Source organism: Aotus nancymaae, unplaced genomic scaffold (assembly GCF_030222135.1).
Source record: "Aotus nancymaae isolate 86718 unplaced genomic scaffold, 86718_ANA_hifiasm-v0.15.2.pri h1tg000059l, whole genome shotgun sequence".
Taxonomy (NCBI): Eukaryota; Metazoa; Chordata; class Mammalia; order Primates; family Aotidae; genus Aotus; species Aotus nancymaae.
In genome coordinates this window covers 69,662,779-69,682,449 of record NW_026988473.1, presented here as the reverse complement: position 1 = coordinate 69,682,449, position 19,671 = coordinate 69,662,779, and the positions used below count along the sequence as shown (strand labels likewise).

Genomic DNA, 19,671 nt, shown 5'->3' with positions numbered 1-19,671 from the left:
ATCTATCTATATATTTATAGCTATACCTCTATCTATCTATCTATATCTCTATCTATCTATCTATCTATCTATCTATATATTTATAGCTATACCTCTATCTATCTATCTATATCTCTATCTATCTATCTATCTATCTATAGATATATATATAGAGAGAGAGAGAGAGAGAAAGAGAGAGAAAGAATTTCACCATGTTGCCTAGGTTGGTCTTGAACTCTTGCAGTCAAGTGATTTGCCTGCATTGGTCTCCCAAAGTGCTAGGATTATAGGTGTGAGCCACTGCACCTGGCCAGATTTTTTTTTTTTTTTTTTTTTTGAGACAGAGTTTTACTCTCGCCCAGGCTGGAGTACATTGACAGGACCTTGGCTCACTGCAACCTCCACCTCCCAGGCTCAAGCAAGTCTCGTACTTCAGCCTCCCAAGTAGCTGGGACTACAGGCGTGTGCCACCTCACCTGGGCTAACTTTTGTATTTTTAGTAGAGATGGAGTTTTGCCATGTTGGCCAGGCTGGTCTTGAACTCCTGACCTCAAGTGATCTGCCTGCGTCAGCCTCCCAAAGTGCTGGGATTACAGGTGTGAGCCACCATGCCTGGCCAGGCATTTTTGATTATACTAATAAAAGACCTTCATAGTTCCCTAAATTTTTTTCTATTTCTTCCACAGTTTTTGTTGTTACTGTTTACTCTTTATTTTGTTGTTATTAGTTCACTTGGTCTTTCTCTTCTGTTGTGCTAAATGTACTCAAATGCTTGGTGGTCCTTGGAGGTCTATTTATATTTAAGAAAAGTCTGGAGAATGGCATGGATTTTCCCCACCACTGTATAAATAGGTCTGTTTTCATATCAAATTTTTCCTCTGAATGGGAATGTGGACTGGAGACTGTATGTGGTATGGCAGGAGGTGTGAAATGGCAAATCCCAAAGGATGGGAAGGCAGGAGTGGGATATTAGGTTGTGGCCTCCTAAATGCCAACATAGGAAGGATTTTCTGTGGGGCACAGAAACATCTAATGTCTACACTAGAAACCTTGGCCTTTATCTGATAATTTGTTTAGTGTTCTCAGAGGACCGTTATCAGGCTGTTAGTTCAGGACTAAGCATTTTGATGGTATGTAAGGGAAATGGTAGAGGGTGATGGCGCATGCTTACTGATACAGATGTTCCCTGTTCAGACCATCAAGTAACCCTCTTGTTTTCTGCTCCAGTTCCTGTTTCCACCATCTATAGCACATACAGACTCTGAGCAGAGAATCTCCCAGGTTTCCGAAAACGCATTGAGTTTTGCACATCCTCTGTGTTCTCTTGTAACATCTGGCCCAAGTCATAGCTTCCTGTTTCATCCAACAATATACTCTCACATCTGCTTTTTGTCTTTCAGAAGATTTCTGACATCTCACCTGCTAGTTAACTCTTCTTGTTCCCTTTGTGGGTGATTTCCTTTTTATTTTTTTATAATTTTCACAATTGTATTTCAATGGGCCCTTAGGAGAGGCAGGATGCAGCCTACCATCTTGAACTACAGTAAACAATTCACAAAGGTTTTAACCTAGCTGCTTCTTTCACCTATGATCTAAGCTATTTATTTGATTAATCCCTTCAATGAGTATATCTATATTCACTGACATTCATTCATTCATTCAATAACTAATGAGCACAGATTATTTATCAGGTGCCATGGATATATAGTTGAAAAGATATACCCTGCTCTTTGTATTAATGAGACAGATACATAAATAGACAATTTCAACATATTTTAGCAAGAGTTACAATAAAGCAAGAAAACGCTGGGAAGGAGCACTCAGTATTTCCTGGAGGGATTACAAAATGATTCACAAGGAAGTTGATAATCAAAGTCCATGCCTGAGGATGAGTTGGAGTTTTCTAGACAGATGAAGGTAAGGAGATATGGAAGTAAGGGCAGAGGACTGGCATGTACAATCTAGGGAAAACAGTATAGTTCCTCATCATAAAGAATTATCTGGTTCAAATGTCAGTGGCACAGACCAAAGGAGACCATGTCACTCAAAAGAGGCAACTTAACCCAGCAGAGAATGAGCTTAGAATGGTCCTTTAGCCTTGCCCCATCACTCAGGAGGAAGTAGGCTCATGAGGAAGACCAAATCAAGTTTTAGGACATAAAGAAACTTTGCACATTTGAGTTTACTGTGTGAATTGTAAACCCCAACATTTTTTCTGGTTATTATTGAGATTATTTGTGATATTTGTTGAGTAACGGCTTATAGTAAGATGAGGACTCCGCTTGAATTTTATTTTGTCTCAGTCAGTCATGGTACCATGCTTTTCCCATGACTTCAGTTCATAATTAAGTCATTTCCGGTTCAAAAAAATGAGAATGAAGAGATTGTTTGTTTTGATAAATTCCACTTACCTCTTTTTTGAGCCAGTCATTCTCCCAGATCTCTAGATAACTGCCCTTGTCAATGAGCTTTACAGCATTCTAAAAGAAAGTTTCTGGATTAAGGAAGAGTTGTCACCTGCTGATTCACAATTTTACCAACAGTGATGCACAGTTTACCTGATCATTCATTTTACATTGTGTCTGCAATTACTTTAGGAACATACTTAAGAACTGTTGGTTTGGTTGTTCAGTCTTTACTATCCTATTATATTGCTTTTGCTGATTTACACTGTCAATTACAGGTGATTTGGAGAACTGGACGATGTGTAACTGACTATTCAGTTGACCTCCATTGTGACTGAATCTGACTGCCATGGTGAAATCATGTTTCACAATTAAGATGGTTAAACTGCAGTCATCAAACATTCTTTAAGTTTATAGTCACAGACGTAATCCAACATATAGCAAAAGCATGAACAGATTACTATCTTTTTAATTTGAAAAAATTTTGCATGTCATTAATCACAACATACATATTTGTAAATCTAACAGCAAGTAGTTTCAGGGTAGCAGGCTAGATAGTCTCCTGAAGAAAGGCATTTCAGATAAAGAAGACAAAAGTCTTACTTTATCAGTAGGATTATAAAATATAAATTTATTTTTAATTATGTGGATATTGAAAAGAATTTTATAATGAATAACTAACTGTATTTCTCTGTGAGATGCTTTTTTATGGATACCATGGTACAAATTCAGTATTTAGTAACTGAAGGCCACAACCAAAAGAAGAGAAATTAAGAAAAATATTCTAGATCATAAACATGAACAGAAGTGATTTAAAAGTATGTTAAGGGCAAATTTTACCTTTAAAATATTTTATTTTATTTTTTTGAGATGGAGTCTCACTCTTTCACCCAGGCTGGAATGCAGTGGTGTGATCTTGGCTCACTGCACCCTCTGCTCCTGGATTCAAGGAATTCTTCTGCCTCAGCCTCTGGTGTAGCTGAGATTACAGGCACCTGCCACCACACCTGGCTAATTTTTCTATTTTTAGTAGAGATGGGGTTTCACCATGTTGGCCAGGCTGGTCTTGAATTCCTAACCTTAAGTGATCCACCCACCTTGGCCTCCCAAAGTGCTGGGAGTACAGGTATGAGCCAGTGCGCCCAGCTCTATTAAAGTCTTTAAGAGTTGAAAGACTTCCCATAAAAATATTGCTTTAAGTCATGCTTATTAAATTATAAGTGGACCTATATTTCTTAGGAACCAGGAACTTTTATACTCCAGTTACAACTAATAATTCTAGTTTCTTCCAACACAGAATTTCATTTGGACAAAAGCAAGAAGTAGCTCCTAACTGAAGTTAATTTGCTAATGGCTGGATTCACTAACAGTGGATGATGATTTCAACCTTAGTTACACATTTGAATCTCCTGGAAGCTTAGAAAAGTCCAGAAGCCCACACAACATCCCAGGGCAATATATCAGCCTTTGCTGAGGGTGAGATACAGGTATCACCTGGGTTAAAAAACTTTCTCAGGTGACTTGAATGTGCTTCTAAGGTTGCACAGCACTGGATTACAGGATATTAATAGAACCGTATGATAAAATAGCCAGCTAAAATGAGGAAAAGTCATTCAAGCATGTGAGTGTTCGGCATTCTGTGGAGAAAAGAAAATGGTATAGTTTAGTGATTAGGAGCAATGATCTGAAGGAGTCCTTCTGAAATGAATCTCGATCTTCCCACTTGCTCTGGGCAAGTCACAAAACTGTTCTGTGCTCCAGTCTCCTTATTAGCAAGTCTCTACAGCTTACTGGATTGCTGAGAGACTTAAATGTGAAATGCTTGAAAGAGTATTTACAATAATCCTCATGATATGTACTTTAAGTCATATGCTTATTTGGCCTATATATCCACTTTTAATCATCTTAACTATGGTCAGATTACTTAAGTGTTGATTTCACCATGTGAAAGTGGCTGAATTGCATGAGCAAATAAATTGGTGATCAGTTGTCCAAAACGTTCTGTATTTGTGTAAATTAGTAAAAATAATGCAATAAAAGAGTAAGAATAAAAGAACAACTGAACCAATGGGGATGCAACAAATAATAGCAACTGAAATTCAGTAAGGAACCTTTTTGAAAAAAGAACAGATGTTTATGATTCTGAGAAAAGAAAGTCCCAGATGAACAGACAATCTCAGTGGGGGATCTCACTGATTTTAAAGATAGTTTGAAGAGAGGTCAAGATTGTTAAAAAAAAAAAAAAAAAAGTCAGATATTGTATGTAAAACAAAGGAATTATAGAACATATAAAGTTGAAAATTATGCCTCAAAAAATGCTTTATATCCCCAATTTTTAAAGTGCCAGCAATGTAGAATATACTGTCTTTGGTTTGTATAAATAAGAAAGTACTTCCTATACAAATTATGTTTCATTTTATAATTCATTTAAAATTTTTAATATTTTGGTACAACTATTATTACAGTTTTAGCATCCAAAATCTGAGAATGTGAAATCTAAAATGCAGTGAACATTTTCTTTGACCATCATGTTGGCACTCAAAAAGTTTCAGACTGTGGAGAATTTCGGATTTTTTTTTGTTTTTGGAGACCAGGTCTCACTTTGTTGTCCAGGCTGGAGTGCAGTGGTGCAAATATGGCTAACTGCAGCCTAGACCTCCTGGGCTCAAGCAGTCCTCTTGCCTCAGCACCCCAAATAGCTGGGACTACAGGCACGCACCACCACTTCCAGCTAATTTTTGTATTTTTGGTAGAGACAGGGTTTTACCCTGTTGCCCAAGCTGGGCTCAAACTCCTGAGTTCAAGCAATCTACCCACCTTGGCCTCCCAAAGTACTGGGATTGCAGGAGTAAGTCACTGCACCCAGCATGGACTTCTGTGCATTTTGGATTTTGGGATTTGAGGTGCTCAACTGGTATAATGCAAATATTCCAGAATCTGAAAAAATCCAAAATCGGAAACGTGTCAGATAAGGAATACTCAACCTATATTCCTTATAATTAAAAAAATCTGATTAATAATTCAGTGATCAGCCAAGCATGGTGGCACATGCCTGTAGTCCCAGTTACTCAGGAGGCTGAGGTGACAGGATTGCTTGAGCCGAAGAGGTGAAGTCTGCAGTAAGCTGTGACTATGCCACTGCACTCCAGCCTGGGCAACAGAGCAAGATCCGGTCTCAAAAAAAAAGAAAAAATTCACTGAGCTCTTGCTTCTTGTGAGACATTATGGTGCTTAAATAATCTTATTTAATCGTCACACTGTTTCTTTAAGGTATATACTAGTATTATTCTCCATTTTATAGGTTAGGAAATAGAAGCCCAGAAAAGCTAAGTAACAAATTCATTATGCAGCCAGTAAGTGTAGAACAGTGGTTTAAACTCAAACTGTCTGCCCTCAGAATCCGTGTTCTTAGGTTTGGATACAAAAGAAAGTACTTTTTAGACAAATTATATTTTATTTTATAATTCATTCGAAACTTTTATTTTAATATTTGTTACAGCCATTATTACAGGTTGAGCATCCCAAATCTGAGAATATACCCAAAGTTCTTAAGCACTATAATATAACCAAAGAAAATACAGGGGGAAAATGTTTGTTTTGTTCTGTTTTTAAGAAAATTGAATTATACCTGTGTAGCCCATTCCTTCTTTTGGTCCAGTTGCAACAAAGTTTCTTTGATTATTTTCTTTCTAGCATCTTCCAGAGTAACTTTATAGTGTTCTTAAAAAAAAAAAAAAAGAAAGAAAATTAAAAGCCTTAGCAAGGCTGATTTTAGGTAAAACTATGATGTCAGTAAATTTTATTTTCCATCATTCTCACTTCTCCTTTCTACACATTTTTTTTTCTGAATTTTTCAGGGTATATTTTTACGGATGAATCTAGTTCCTCCAATTAAAAGATATACTCTAATAATTTACTAATACCTTAATGTGAATTAGTTTAAGATCTCTTACATAAGAATATTTGTATTTTCAAAGGACTATCTCTCCAAAGGCAGAATTTCAAACAGTTCAGCATTTGTGTGGCAGTCTCCCTTTCATATCACACAACTTATTACTCCACAACAAAAATATGAAGACTTTATTATCTGTTCAGGTAGCTTTCTGTCTATCTTACTCCATCTAACTAGATTTCCACTATTCTTGGCATGTGTTTCCTGGGGTAGGAAAGACAGAACGAGGAGAGGAGAGTAGATAGGGAGTATGGGGCTGGGAAAGTTGACAGACCTGGTTGTAAGTTAGGCTCAGGCAAGAAAGAAAGAAAGAAGCACAGGATTCTTTGTCCTCTCCAGATTTTCTCATGCTCACAAATGTCATTATTGAGAGAGCAAAGAATCATAAAATTTTAGGCCATGAAAGATGTTTAGAGGTCATGTAATCAACATCCCTTCTTAAGGAAAATGAGACACTGTGATAGCAAGGCTGCTTTAACGAGTGGAGAATAAAAAGCTGGACAAATGAGTCTAATTTGTTCATTCTTGTTTTCAACAAATAACTATCAAGATCTTTCGGTATGCCGAACAGTGTGTATACCCTGCAAATATTGCTGATTAAGACAGAAAAAAACCCTGTCCTTGTGATATGTACATTCTAATAGGGAAGCCAGATCATAAATGAGTAAACAGGTAAATAAATAATATTTCAGGTGGCGATGTGTGTGAGGAAGGAGAACTAAAATTCTCTATTTTAGTTCGAGTGATCAGAGAAACTTTTTTTGAGGAGGTAACATTCAGGGATTGAATAAGGTAGTCAGCAATGTGAAAAATGAGGAAACTGTACTACAAACGAGTTAATCTGAGAATAATCAAGGTTAATTGTATTTTATTAGAAGTTCTGTGTTATATATTCCCATTAGTTGTGCTTTATTTATATAACAGGACAATTATTTGGAATTCAGGAAGTATTTTCCCATACAAATGATGTTGAAAAATCATGGCTGCTAGATTTCTGGAGAGGTCCAGAGGCTTACTTCATTTATTCTATAACTAAACAACAGTATTGTACTAACAGTGCTACAGAACCTTATTTCCATGTAGGACAGCAGTCCTTAACCTTTTTTGCATGAGAAACTGGTTGTGTGGAAAACAGTTTTTCCACAGACTGAGTGGGAAAGGAGGATGGTTTGGGGATGATTCAAGTGCATTACATTTATTGTGCACTTTATTTCTATTATTATTATATTTTAATGTATAATGAAATAATTATACAACTCACCATAATATAGAATTGTTGTGAACCCTGAGCTTGTTTTCCTGTGACTAGATGGTCCCATCTGGGGGTGATGGGAGACAGTGACAGGTCATTAGATGTTAGATCCTCATATGGAGCATGCAACCTAGATCCCTCACATGTGCAGTTCACAGTAGGGTTTGCGCTTCTAAGAGAATCTAATGTCAGTGCTGTTGGACAGGAGGCGGAGCTCAGGTGGTAATGCAAGTGATGGAGAGTGGCTGTAAATACAGGTGAAGCTTCACTTGCTTACCCACCATTCATCTCCTGCTGTATGGCCTGGTTCCTGACAGGCCACAGACTGATCTTGGTCTGTGGCCTGGTGGGGTTGAGGACCTCTGATTTAGGGAATTGTTTCAAAGGGAAAATTTTCTTCACAGACCAAGTCAGCCAAAGAAGAACCCTCAGGGATCTTATGCTATAAAGAAGGAGATCTGCAGGTCTGGTCTTTCAGTTGACCAGGAACCCAACTAAGATGGCTACCACTGGAACTCGGGGGCCAGAGAGCTGGGAAGAGTTATTCAGCCCTTATCTATACTTTGTACTGGCATAGCCATTTCCCCTATTAGATGAAAACGTTGAGAGTAGAAAGTAAAAACTTCTCTTCCATATTTTTCCATTACTGTATCCCTGGGACACAATATATGCCAAAAAGTATTTTGAAGAAAATAAAATTCGGCAAACTGCAAGTCTTTGATGGACAGTGATCTGAGGCTTCAGCACCAGAAAACAAATAATGGCTCTTCCCCTTCTCTGGCAGCTTTGGTGGGGAGGGGAAGAAGGGGTAGAGAGAAAGAAAGGGAGAGTTCTCCCAACTTGTGGGGTGGCCAGAAAAGGCTGTCAGGGGAGGGCAGTTTCTGCCTCTAATAGAGATGGACTAGAGTGAGGCCGTGGTTCATAAGCAAGAAGTTCGTTAAGTTTTTGGAGTTAGTCTAATTTGACATCTAGAGAATAAGAAATAGAAGTCTTTATTATTCTAACCTACATATTTCCATTTATATAGCCTGGATTTTTCTTATTTATTTGAAGTAATCTCGTAAATATTTTGATCCTTCCAAACTAATTTCTGATGGAATTTCTTTTTTCAGTTCACAACCTAGCCCATCAGCTTAATGTTGGTTATTTATTTGAACTTCTACCCAACAAAACACAATAATCAATCTAAAAGTTGCAATGGATCAGGAGCATAATGGATTTTAGTTTCTGAAAGAAACCATAAAACCTGGAGCTTGATAACATGAAATATTAATTCTTTGCTGTAAATAATTTAAAAATAGATTATCAAATATGCTCTGACTAAAAATGTAGCTTTCTCTATTGCCTTATTAATACTGAAAAAGCAATATTCACATTCGACTCTCTTCCAACTTCCATATACAATTGTACAGACCATTTTTCTTCTTAAAAGCACAGTACTCATCACAAGGGTGAATGTGAGAATCTCATTGTTACCTTTTGTGGTTCAGATGTTGCTTCTGGTAACAACAATTAACCATTTATTGGTGAATTCAGCCAAAGAAAGTGGGAGCATATAAAAGTCTCCTCATTAAAGCTCGAGACACTGCAAGTGGGAGCTTGAGAGATTAGGACTGTGCCGAAGACTCCTTGCTTCTTGGACACCCTATCTAATGGGATCCCTTTCCAGAAGATGACCCCACCTCAAAGTGTACTGGCTACAGCTTGCTTTGCACTGTTCCGCCTTCCCTGTCGTGTATGGCTCTGCTTTGGTTTACTCCTTCATGGCCTGTTGGGAACTTTGTTATTTACTCTTCTCTAACTTCTGGGGTCACACAGCTCCATGCTGTTGACCGTCCCCTGTGGCAGTGGCCTCTTTTCAGCCTCTTTTGGAGAAAACTGAGCAGGAGCTAGCAGAAACACTGGCCAGGTAGTAATCTCTTCAGCGTCACCCCTAACTCACTGAATCACAGACTCAGGGGGACTATTTGAAGCAGATGGGTGCTCACTTGGGCAGCACATATACTAAAATTGAAGCAGATGGGTTTGGCGCCTAACATACCTGGGTTCAAATCCCTGTTCCATTAGTCACTAACTTTGTGAGTTTGGTTAAGGCAATTAACTTCTCTGAGCCTCTGTTTTCTTATCTTTAAACTGGGCATAATTATATGTAACTCAGAGGAACTTGTAAGGGTTAGACAAGATATGGAAAAGCAGATGCTGGAAATGTGTGTCCTCTTGGAGATCACCTAGAAACTCTGACTTTATAGGCAAGAAAACATTCAAAGAAGCAATGCCACTTTTTTGTAAGGAGTCTTGAACCTAATTTTTAAAAATTCACTGTTAGTGTACAAAGAACTTTTAAGAGTCCCTGACCTGTGCTCCAGTAAGGGACAAAAATAAAAATGCTCTGTGACTGTAATTATATAATGACTTGTAATAACCTCTCATCTTCTCTATTCCTGGGCTTAATCTAAGGTCTCTTTTCCTTTTATTGAGGAGAAGTAGCCTCGGACTGGATATATTAGTGACTGTTTTCTGTACCAGTGTCCCAATATCCCATTCTAGCTGAAGTTCAGGGAAGCAACTCTAAGTGTTGTCTCCTGCCGCTGGCTTCAGGGGAGGCTGCTGAATAAGGCAGGTGACTGAGGAACAGTTTGTGGTGGGGCTGACTGGTGACCCATGAGGAAGCATGGACAGAGGCCTTGGGTCATCGTTGATGAGGTGGATGATGGCACCGGCTGTCTTTAGAAGTGGGCTGGAGAATACTGCAATAACTGTTCTGTGGGAAGTAGAAGGGGGACAGGTATGCAGATCAAAGCAGAGGTGCCAATGAGAGGGACAGTCACAGATCAGGGGAGAGAAATGTGGGGAGGAGCCATGACTAGAGCCACTGCTAATCTCATTCTGTCTTTAGTTTTCCCCTTCCTCACTTGTATTACAGCCAACTAGTATGACCCTTGGGAAGTTAAACAACTTATTATTTGTCTCTTTCCTTTAAAAAGTCACACTGTGAGTCTATTGACTTCTTCTCAATAAAATATATGGTAAATCCTATGACTTCTAGTGCCTTTGCAGTAACAAAAGGTACTCCAACAGGTAATTAATACGTCCAGAGTATTGCAATAATTTAAATTTCTTTCAAAGTTATGCCAATCCCCTTTCCTAATGTGGGCCTACTGCTATTTCCTCTGCCTTGAGCTTCCATGATTTCTCTCTCAGTGCTGAAAGGAAGACAGGAGCATGGAAAAACCAAAGAAAGCTCTCACTTGCCTGATACTGTCTCAAGCTCATGTCCACTTTCTGGTCCTAGCTGGCATTTAAGACTGATGCCTTGTCTCATGGGAGCATTTTAGTAGGTTCTTTGGAGAATAAGCTTCCGCATTTCAAATGATATTTCATCTGCATTCCCTTGATGCTGGGCAAATACTGTCCTTAGAAGTTGGTAACAACTTTTCTGTTGGTCCCTGGTTTTCATTTCTGCACTCGCCTCCCACACATACAAGATCCCTATTTTTCTGTTGGGGAACTATCACCAGCCCCCAACACCCTAGTCAGCTGTCTCAGGCAAGATTTCACGTGACTGTTCCCCAACTCTCTCTCATAACAAGTTGACAAAAAACACTCCTCCACTCTTTGTCCTGACAAACTCAGGAGTGCAGGCCCTGCCCAAGGCAGCAGCCACCTCTTCTGTGTTTTGCTGTCAGTGTTTTGCTCGTCAGCCACTTATTCCCTAGATTTCTCAGGGATGAGTCGTAAACTAGACCTGAATGTCCAAACTACAGGGGACACATACTGAAACATCTGACGAGTCTCTCTGAAGAGCTTCCATCCAGATGTGAGATGGAGGAGGAATTACATTTTACCTGCTTCTCGGTGGGGGAAAATGTAGGACTGATAGCACACCAAGAGCTCTTTCCAAAAGCTGTCCACTAATTTCTAATAACCTTTTCTTGGCCTCTCTAACTTCTTGTGTAGGCTGGAATTCATTAGTCCAAGGTGTGAAACTGGTTTTCTTCTTCATCAAATTGCAAATCTGTGTGGTGGTATCTCATCTCATTTTGCCACCTCAGTGTAAGCTGAGACTTTAAATAAAGTTTTAATATCCTGTTTCACTTAGAGCAGTCTCCCAGCCCCCAACAATAGTCTGAGTCGATCTCTGTTGCTTGCATGTAAAGCAACCTTACTAACACAAACCCCATAATTGTTGGAGGAGAATTCCAGGAAAATCATGAAGGAAGGGAGCCTATGTAGAAGGGGACAAGTAGGAGAAAAAGAGGGGGTGATGGTAGTAATCCTTCAGATAGACTGATTTAGGAGTCTTGCTCATGTTCATTGTGTCCAGTTAGTGGTCCCCAGCATGTTTTAATAGTTCTCCTGGTGGAGTGGCTGCTGCTACCTGGATGGTTAGGAGAAGTGCCTAAAACTAATGGAAAATAAGACAAGCTCATAACTATTTTCTCATGGCTGTGCCCCATGGCTTGGCCAGCAAGTAATTCAATATATAAATGTTATTACCACCCCAAAGTTGAATACAACTGCATGAAAAATTTTAAGTTAATCATCCTAGTTAACAGTTAATTTATTAATTTAAAATAGGGTCTTGCTCTGCCACCCAGGCTGGAGTGCAGTGGCGCAATCTTGGCTCACTGCAACCTCTGCCTACTAGGCTCAGGTGATCCTCCCACATAAGCCTCCTAAGTAGCTGGAACTGCAGGTGTGCGGTAACACACCCAGCTAATTTTTGTATTTTTGGTAGTGATGGGGTTTCACCATGTTGCCCAGGCTGGTCTTGAACCCCTGAGCTCAGGTGGTCCACCCACCTTGAACCCCCACAAAATGCTGGGATTACAGGCATTAGCCACCATGCCTGACCCAATTATCCAAACTTCTGATCAAGATAATGGGTTAAGTTTATATGAGATCACTTTTCCGACTTTAAGAATGTAAAATAAATACTGGCTAAAATATTTAAAATTTTGAAAACATACCAGAGCAATAATTTTTAAAAAAGTATTCTACTGGTTAGCAAATGTATAGGCAGATTTAATAGATAGTAGACAGTAAGATTCAGATATATATGAGAAGTTAACGTATAATAAAGTTTGCACTTCAAATCATTAGGATAAAAACTGCTTATTTGATGATGATGTTGGAACAACTAGAAAACTATTTGGCAAAAAAGTTGGATTACTTCCTCACACAAAAACAAAGACTTAAATATTAAAAAAACACACAAAAATTTTAGAATAAAATATTGGAGAATTTATTCATAATCTCATAAACACAAAATAAAAAACTGACAAGTTGGGCACTTTAAAAGCACAACATTACTTCATTACCCACAAACAAAACAACTAATGACAAATGGGAAAAATATTTGCAATTTATATCACAGTTAAAAAGCTAATTTCTTTAAAATGTAAAGAGTGCCACAACACAATAGAAAAATGGGTGAAGGGTGTGAACAAAATGAGTCATGGGAAAGGAAATTCATATAGCTCTTGAAGTTATGAAAAGATACATTCATTGTCACTTTTAATAAAAGAAATGGAAGTTAAAACTACAATGAGTTGCCATTTTTGATCCATAAGACTGACAAAGAACAAAAATTTGGATACCACCCCCTGTTGTTCAAGATGTGGGAAAACAGGTATCCTCACGCATACTGGTAGAAGTGCAGCTTGGTACAACCTCTATGGAGGGCCACATTTATCACAGTAAAATAAACAGGCTATTTCACACAACCATTTCTTTGAGAGATACACATTAGTGAAATGACATAAATACACGAATATTTGTCACAGGAAAATTAGATAGGTGTAAGGATAGTCATTGCAGCATTATTTGTAATAGTAAAAGACTAGGAACAATCTTAATGTTTATGAGTAAGAAACTGGTTAAAAAAATTATGGTTACCAGCCTGGGCAACACAGTGAGACCTCTACAATAAATAAATAAAATTAGCTTTCCCAACACCATTTATTAAACAGGGAATCCTTTCCCCATTGCTTGTTTTTGTCAAGTTTGTCAAAGATCAGATGGTTGTAGGTGTGTGGCATTGCCTCCAAGGCCTCTGTCTGTTCCATTGGTCTATAGCTCTCTTTTGGTACCAGTATCATGCTGTTTTGATTACTGTAACTTTGTAGTAGAGTTTGAAATCAGGTAGCCAAATGCCCATTGATGACAGACTGGACAAGGAAAATGTGGCACGTATACACCATGGAATACTATGCAGCTATAGAAGAATAATATGCAGCTATGCAGATATAAAAAGAGTCCGTGTCCTTTGTAGGGACATGGATGAATCTGGAAACCATCATTCTCAGCAAACTGACACGAGAACAGAAAATCAAACACCACATGTTCTCACTCATAGGCAGGTGTTCAACAATGAGAACACATGGTCATAGGGAGGGAGCATCACACACTGGGGTCTGTTGGGCTGGGGGAGCCAAGGGAGGGACAGTGGGAGAGTAGAGAGGTCAGGGAGGAATAACATGGGGAGAAATGCCAGATGTAGGTAACGGGGAGATGGAGGCAGCAAACCACATTGCCATGTGTGTACCTATGCAACAATCCTGCATGATCTGCACATGTACCCCAGAACCTAAAGTACAATTTAAATAAATAAATAAATAAAATAAAATTAGCTAGGTGTGGTGGCACATGCCTGCTGTCCCAGCTACTCAGGAGGCTGAGATGGGAAGATCATTTGATCCTGGGAGGTAGAGGCTGTAGTGAGCCGTGTTCACGCAACTGCACTCCAGCCTGGGTGACAGAGTGAGACCCCGTTTCAAAAAAAAAAAATTATGGTACAACAAAACAATGCAACTACTGGAAGAATGATTTAGAAGGATGTTCATGTTGTTACATAAAAAGCAAGTAACACATATCTATAACATGCTATTTGTGATATATATATATATATGTAAATGCATAGGCTATTTCTGACTGCTACATAAGAAACTGGTAATAGTGGGAAAGGATCTGAGTGGGGAAAGAGGGAATAGGAGGCTTACACTCTTGTTCTCTTTTCAGGAGAAAAATCTTTGACAAATTGGAACTTCAAACCCAGACTGACATGGGGCCAAGTTTACACTATCACTGTGGTGCAGAGGCCCTAAGCTGAGAAACTTACATACAAACTGGTCCACAAGCAGAGGTCACTGACAGGGGTTCCATAGGAACCCCTCCATAACACAGGGCACTATCTCCAGCTGGGTCCTGGATGGTTGTCCAACCACAGCAACTCTTTTGGGCCAGATTTCCCCTATTAATTCTGTCCTTTGACTTCTACGTCTGGGTCTTTGGTGTTCTTTTAAGCCACTATGCTTGCCTCAGTGACAGATAGCTGGCCCTCATCGTGTCCAGATCTGGTCTGGTAAGCTTCATTGCTCCTGATGCCATCCTACTCTACAGCCTCTCCACTTCCCATCTCATGTTTGTTTCCCAGTTTTTTCCTGGCTACAACTTAATTGACTTCAACATTTCTCCATGATGATTCTGGCTATTCAGCCTGGCTAAGCTGACTTAGCTTGCCCCAGGTGAATTCTCTTTATAATATAACCTGGCCTCAGGACCTTGCTATCTTGGTGGAATTGCTTCTGCCCCAGTGTGTAAACATACAGATCCCATTCATTGAATGAAGCTTCTTTCTTCTTTTTATTTATTGATTTTTTTGAGATAGAGTCTTGCTCTGTCACCCAGGTTGGAGTGCAGTGGCACAATCACAGCTCCCTGCAGCCGTGACCACGGCTCTCAACTGATCCTCCCTCTTCAGCCTCTCATGTTGCTGGGGCTACGGGCACGAACCACCATGCCTGGCTGATTTTTAAATTTTTTGTAGAGACATGGTCTCACTTGTTGCCCAGGCTGGTCTCAAACTTCTGGGCTCAAGTGATCCTCCAGCCTCAGCCTCCCAAAGTGTTGAGATTACAGGCATAAGCCACCACATCCAGCCAGAAGCTTCTTTCTTAAAGTCAGTTGGTCATAGGGTTTCTCCTTCCCACCCCCATTTCCTTATTTCCCCTTCTCAGTTTCATAGGTGGTCCTGGGATCATTTTTCTACTTCCTCCCTCCACCTTTACCCTTAGGCTCACAGCTGCTTGTGCTCACAGCAGAGTATTGAATGCTTCAGGGAGTACTCACATTTTTCTTCCACCAATGTATGCCCTACTAAAGATGTTTTTTTATTGAACTTGAACTAGTTTTGTTGCAACTGACCTGACATTTTCTCTGCATTCTCTTTAACTGTGTTGATGTCATTTTGTAAGGAGGTAATGAGTTTAGCATGTTGTTCACTCCCTACATTCTTGTACTCCTCCCAATATTCCTTTTCACCGAGTTTCTCAAGAAATAGTTTCTCAGCATTACTTATTTGCATGCGCATATCTGTTGAAAATAAAGACACTATGTCATTACTGATGTCCTTGTAAGCACTATATGTTGCAAACTGGTTTTAAGAAGTTAAGATGTGATACTAAAATATTGTTAACTCATAAATACTATTTTACATCTAAAATTTAGGGAGTTCAGAACTATTCAGACTATTGTTTATCTATCTCTCCTGATTCAAAATCTAAGTAAAATTAAACATCTGATTATAAAGTAGTTGTGTGGTTTCAGGCTTGATTGAAAGACATAATAGACAACCCATATACGTAGGAAGCTGCAAGTTTACATCATTCCTGTGATAGCTTAATAAGGGTCCTATTTTGTGTAGTGTATCATATACTCTATATTCTTTATTAGTAAATTGTCATTTTTCTGGCCATTATACCCTCTGAGCAAAAGTGGTTTCAACTTGTGTCCTTCCCAGGTCCTTGGCAACCATTTTTGTAAGTAAATTGTTTGATTCAGTCATCTAAAGTTCATTTGTTTAGATTTCTCTTGTATGAAATGATAGCATCTGATAGTCATAATAACATCTTCTCCCACCTCTCCTTTGGTAAAACCAGAGTGATAGATAAGTTTCCCAGTTAAATATGTACTAATATTGAACTGTTTCAGGGATATAAACTTTGTTTGCTAAACATGACATTGTATTCAGTCTTTAGGCCTGAGTATGTTGCTGAAAATTTTTGAAAAAGAAGCATTACAGAAGAGTCAAGTATAACAAACTTAATGGCTGTTTGACTCATCACCATATGTCACCTTGTTTGAGAGTGCTTTGAAGGCAAGACCACATTATATTCATCTCTGTAAATCCAGCACTTAGCACAGAGCCTGGCAATTAGTTGGTGCTCAATAAACATTTGTTGAATGACTGAAGCATTTCCATCAGGCCAGGGTGATATTCTTCAGTCCAGAGGTGCAGAAGGACTCAGGACTCATCTTTTTCCAAAGATGTACACAAGATACTAATTTTTTTTTTTTTGAGACAGAGTTTCGCTCTGTCACCCAGACTGGAGTACAGTAGCGCGATCTCTGCTCACTGCAACCTCCCCGTCCTGGGTTCAAGTGATTCTCCTGCCTCAGCCTCCCGAGTAGCTGGGATCCCTACAAGCACCCACCATCATGTCTGGCTAATTTTTGTATTTTTAGTAGAGGCAGGATTTCACTATGTTGGCCAGGCTGGTCTCGAACTCCTGACGGCAGGCAATCGACCCACCTTGGCCTCCTAAAGTGTTGGAATTAAGGGCGTGAGCCACCACGCCTGGCCACAAGATACTGTATTTTAAAATCTCTTAACAAATGGTGCTTGTTATTTTCATTAAACAATTATTAATACTACTATAACCCAGATGGGCAGCTGTTCTCTCATTTGAGCAGACTGCTACTGTCTCAGGCCTGTGCCCCATTTGGCCTTTGAGGGGAGGGTTGGTAGATGTCACTGAAGATTGTAAAAGGGAGATGGATGTAGTGGCTGTTTTTCTACTTTTTTAGAACATTTTCTTTTCCCTTCTGGTAATACACACCTCAGAGCTATTTTTTGTTTGTTTGTTTGTTTAAACTGCAATCTGACAGCATGTGAGGCCTTGCATCCAGGTCAGAAGCACTCTTTCTCTGTTCACTGATGCGAAAAGACTAACGTCCCCTTTATGCTTAGGCTAGTTTGAGTTGGATTTTTGTCCTTGCAACTGAAAGTCCATACTAAAAGTTGGAAGAAAAGGGTTGCAGCAGTATTTCTCACACTTTACTGTGCATAGGAATCCCCCTGGATCTTGTCAGAATGCAGATTCTGATTCAGTAGGTCTGTGGTGGGGGGGGCCTGGGAATCTGCACTGTAACAAGCTGACAGGTGAAGCACCTGCTGCTGCTCCACACCAAAATGAGTTGCAAGGAACTACCTGGGACATAAAGTGACTACCTCGGAAATGTTTTCCAGACACTTCTGTTCTCTTACTTTTCCTCTCTTCCTCCAGGTCTGTGAGCTTCCTTTCTTCCCATGCATGCCCAGTCCTCTTCTATCATGCTCAGCAATGCAATGTGACCCAGTCTTGTACGACACATTCCATGCTCAGCCCAAACCATAAACAGGCATATCTCAACTAATTGAGCCCATTCCTTTATAAGGCAGTTTAACAAGCATACCTGAGCATCCTTTGGAGTCTCACTCCCATCTCAAGGGACTTATTAAAGTATTCCTTCCAAAAATAAGCAGAACTCTCTTGGAAAGGAGTTGTGCAAAATATACTATCTACCACGTCATGACATCACTATTGCCAATAAAGAGACTTGGGTAGGAGGAGGTCTGGAGGTCTATAGGAGCAGTTTTGAACTCCCCTAAAAATGAAACTTGCCTATTGATGTTTGGCTTTGGAAATGATTTCACTCAAAACAATAAGTAAGAGAGCCTGCTTTGTGCAAAGTGCTCAGGCAAGTAGGCACTTCGAGAAATCCAGAAATATGTGGATTTCCTAAGGGCTAACAAGTGATAGCACTTAGGTCTCTTTCTCGTGTTTTCCAGCTTCCTAGCAGAGATGTTATTTATGGAGGTTTTGGCAAAAATGGTCTGAGAAATCTCAGCAGCAAGTTTAGAATGAATAGGAATTTAAAAATGCATGACAAAAGTGCATGATTTACCCCCAGTACCATGGTATTTCCTACAGAAAGAGTATGCCCTGGGTCTTTCATTGCCTGCACCTAGTGTCATTTCTACCCATGTTCTCCAAACTTCTCCTTTCCCAACTCTAATCCCTATTTCCCTCATCTAGATGGGATGCTTGGCTCCCTTAGAGATATTGGGAGAAACACGTTTCATGGTTATATTTGCCTTATGATTCCCAAATCTAAACTGAAGCTGAAGCCAATTAAGGCACCAAATAACAGAATTTTTAAAAAAGAAGAAAAAGGACAAAACCCTACTATAAGGAATGGTGTTTAACAGGATACTGTCTTGTTGTAAGAGTCAGATGAGGCTGGGCGCAGTGGCTCACGCCTATAATCCCAGAACTTCGGGAGGCTGAGGTTGGAGTATTTCTTGAGCCCAGGAGTTGGAGACCAGTCTGGGCAACATAGCGAGACTTCATCTCTACAAAAAAGGAACGAAATTACAGGCATAGTGGTGTGCGCCTGGAGTCCCAGCTATTTGGTAGGCTGAGGTGTGAGGACTGCATGAGCCTGGGAGGTTAACACTGCAATGAGCTGAGATTGTACCACTGCACTCCAGCCTGGGTACCTGAACTAGACCCTGTCTCAAAAAAAAAAAAAGCCAGATGAATTTCATCTGTTTTTGATCACTACTCTTCTTCCACCTCCTTGCTTGGCTTTGTTACCTCTACCCACTTTGTTATTTCCCTCTCCTGCCCAGTTACCTACATGTGTTTGTGGTTGTGGTGGTAATGATGTCATAAAATACATTCACAGCATTTTGAACATATTGGAAGAATAAGGCATTAATATATTCAAGAAATAACTTGGTACAACTCTGTGATAGTTTTCTATGTTCCTAAATTACCTCTCAAGTTTTTTTCCTGGTCTCTTTCAAACTTCCATTTTTCCTTCATTGCTTCTTCAACATTCTCTCTTGTTACAACTGGCAATCCGTCTGCCTTCTCTTCACTCAATTCCTTTAGTAGATGCCGTATGTGCCAAATCTGTTCCTCTTTTAAGCGGCTATTCTATCATGAAAATCAACAGTAATTCACATTTGATCAAGT

The 19,671-nt window shown here is 39.5% G+C and overlaps 1 protein-coding gene across 2 annotated transcripts in view; it reads right to left on the bottom strand.

Moving 5' to 3' along the window:
* CCDC83 (coiled-coil domain containing 83) overlaps positions 1-19,671 on the bottom strand; it is a 61,272-nt gene that overhangs the window by 14,831 nt on the left and 26,770 nt on the right. For both annotated transcript variants that reach the window (XM_012469504.2, XM_012469505.2), the window contains exons 4-7: positions 19,470-19,632; positions 15,794-15,961; positions 6,013-6,104; positions 2,391-2,459 (exon numbers count right to left, since the gene is read on the bottom strand). In XM_012469504.2, the coding sequence (XP_012324927.2) occupies positions 2,391-2,459; positions 6,013-6,104; positions 15,794-15,961; positions 19,470-19,632 (492 nt within the window). The remainder of the gene's footprint in view (positions 1-2,390; positions 2,460-6,012; positions 6,105-15,793; positions 15,962-19,469; positions 19,633-19,671) is intronic.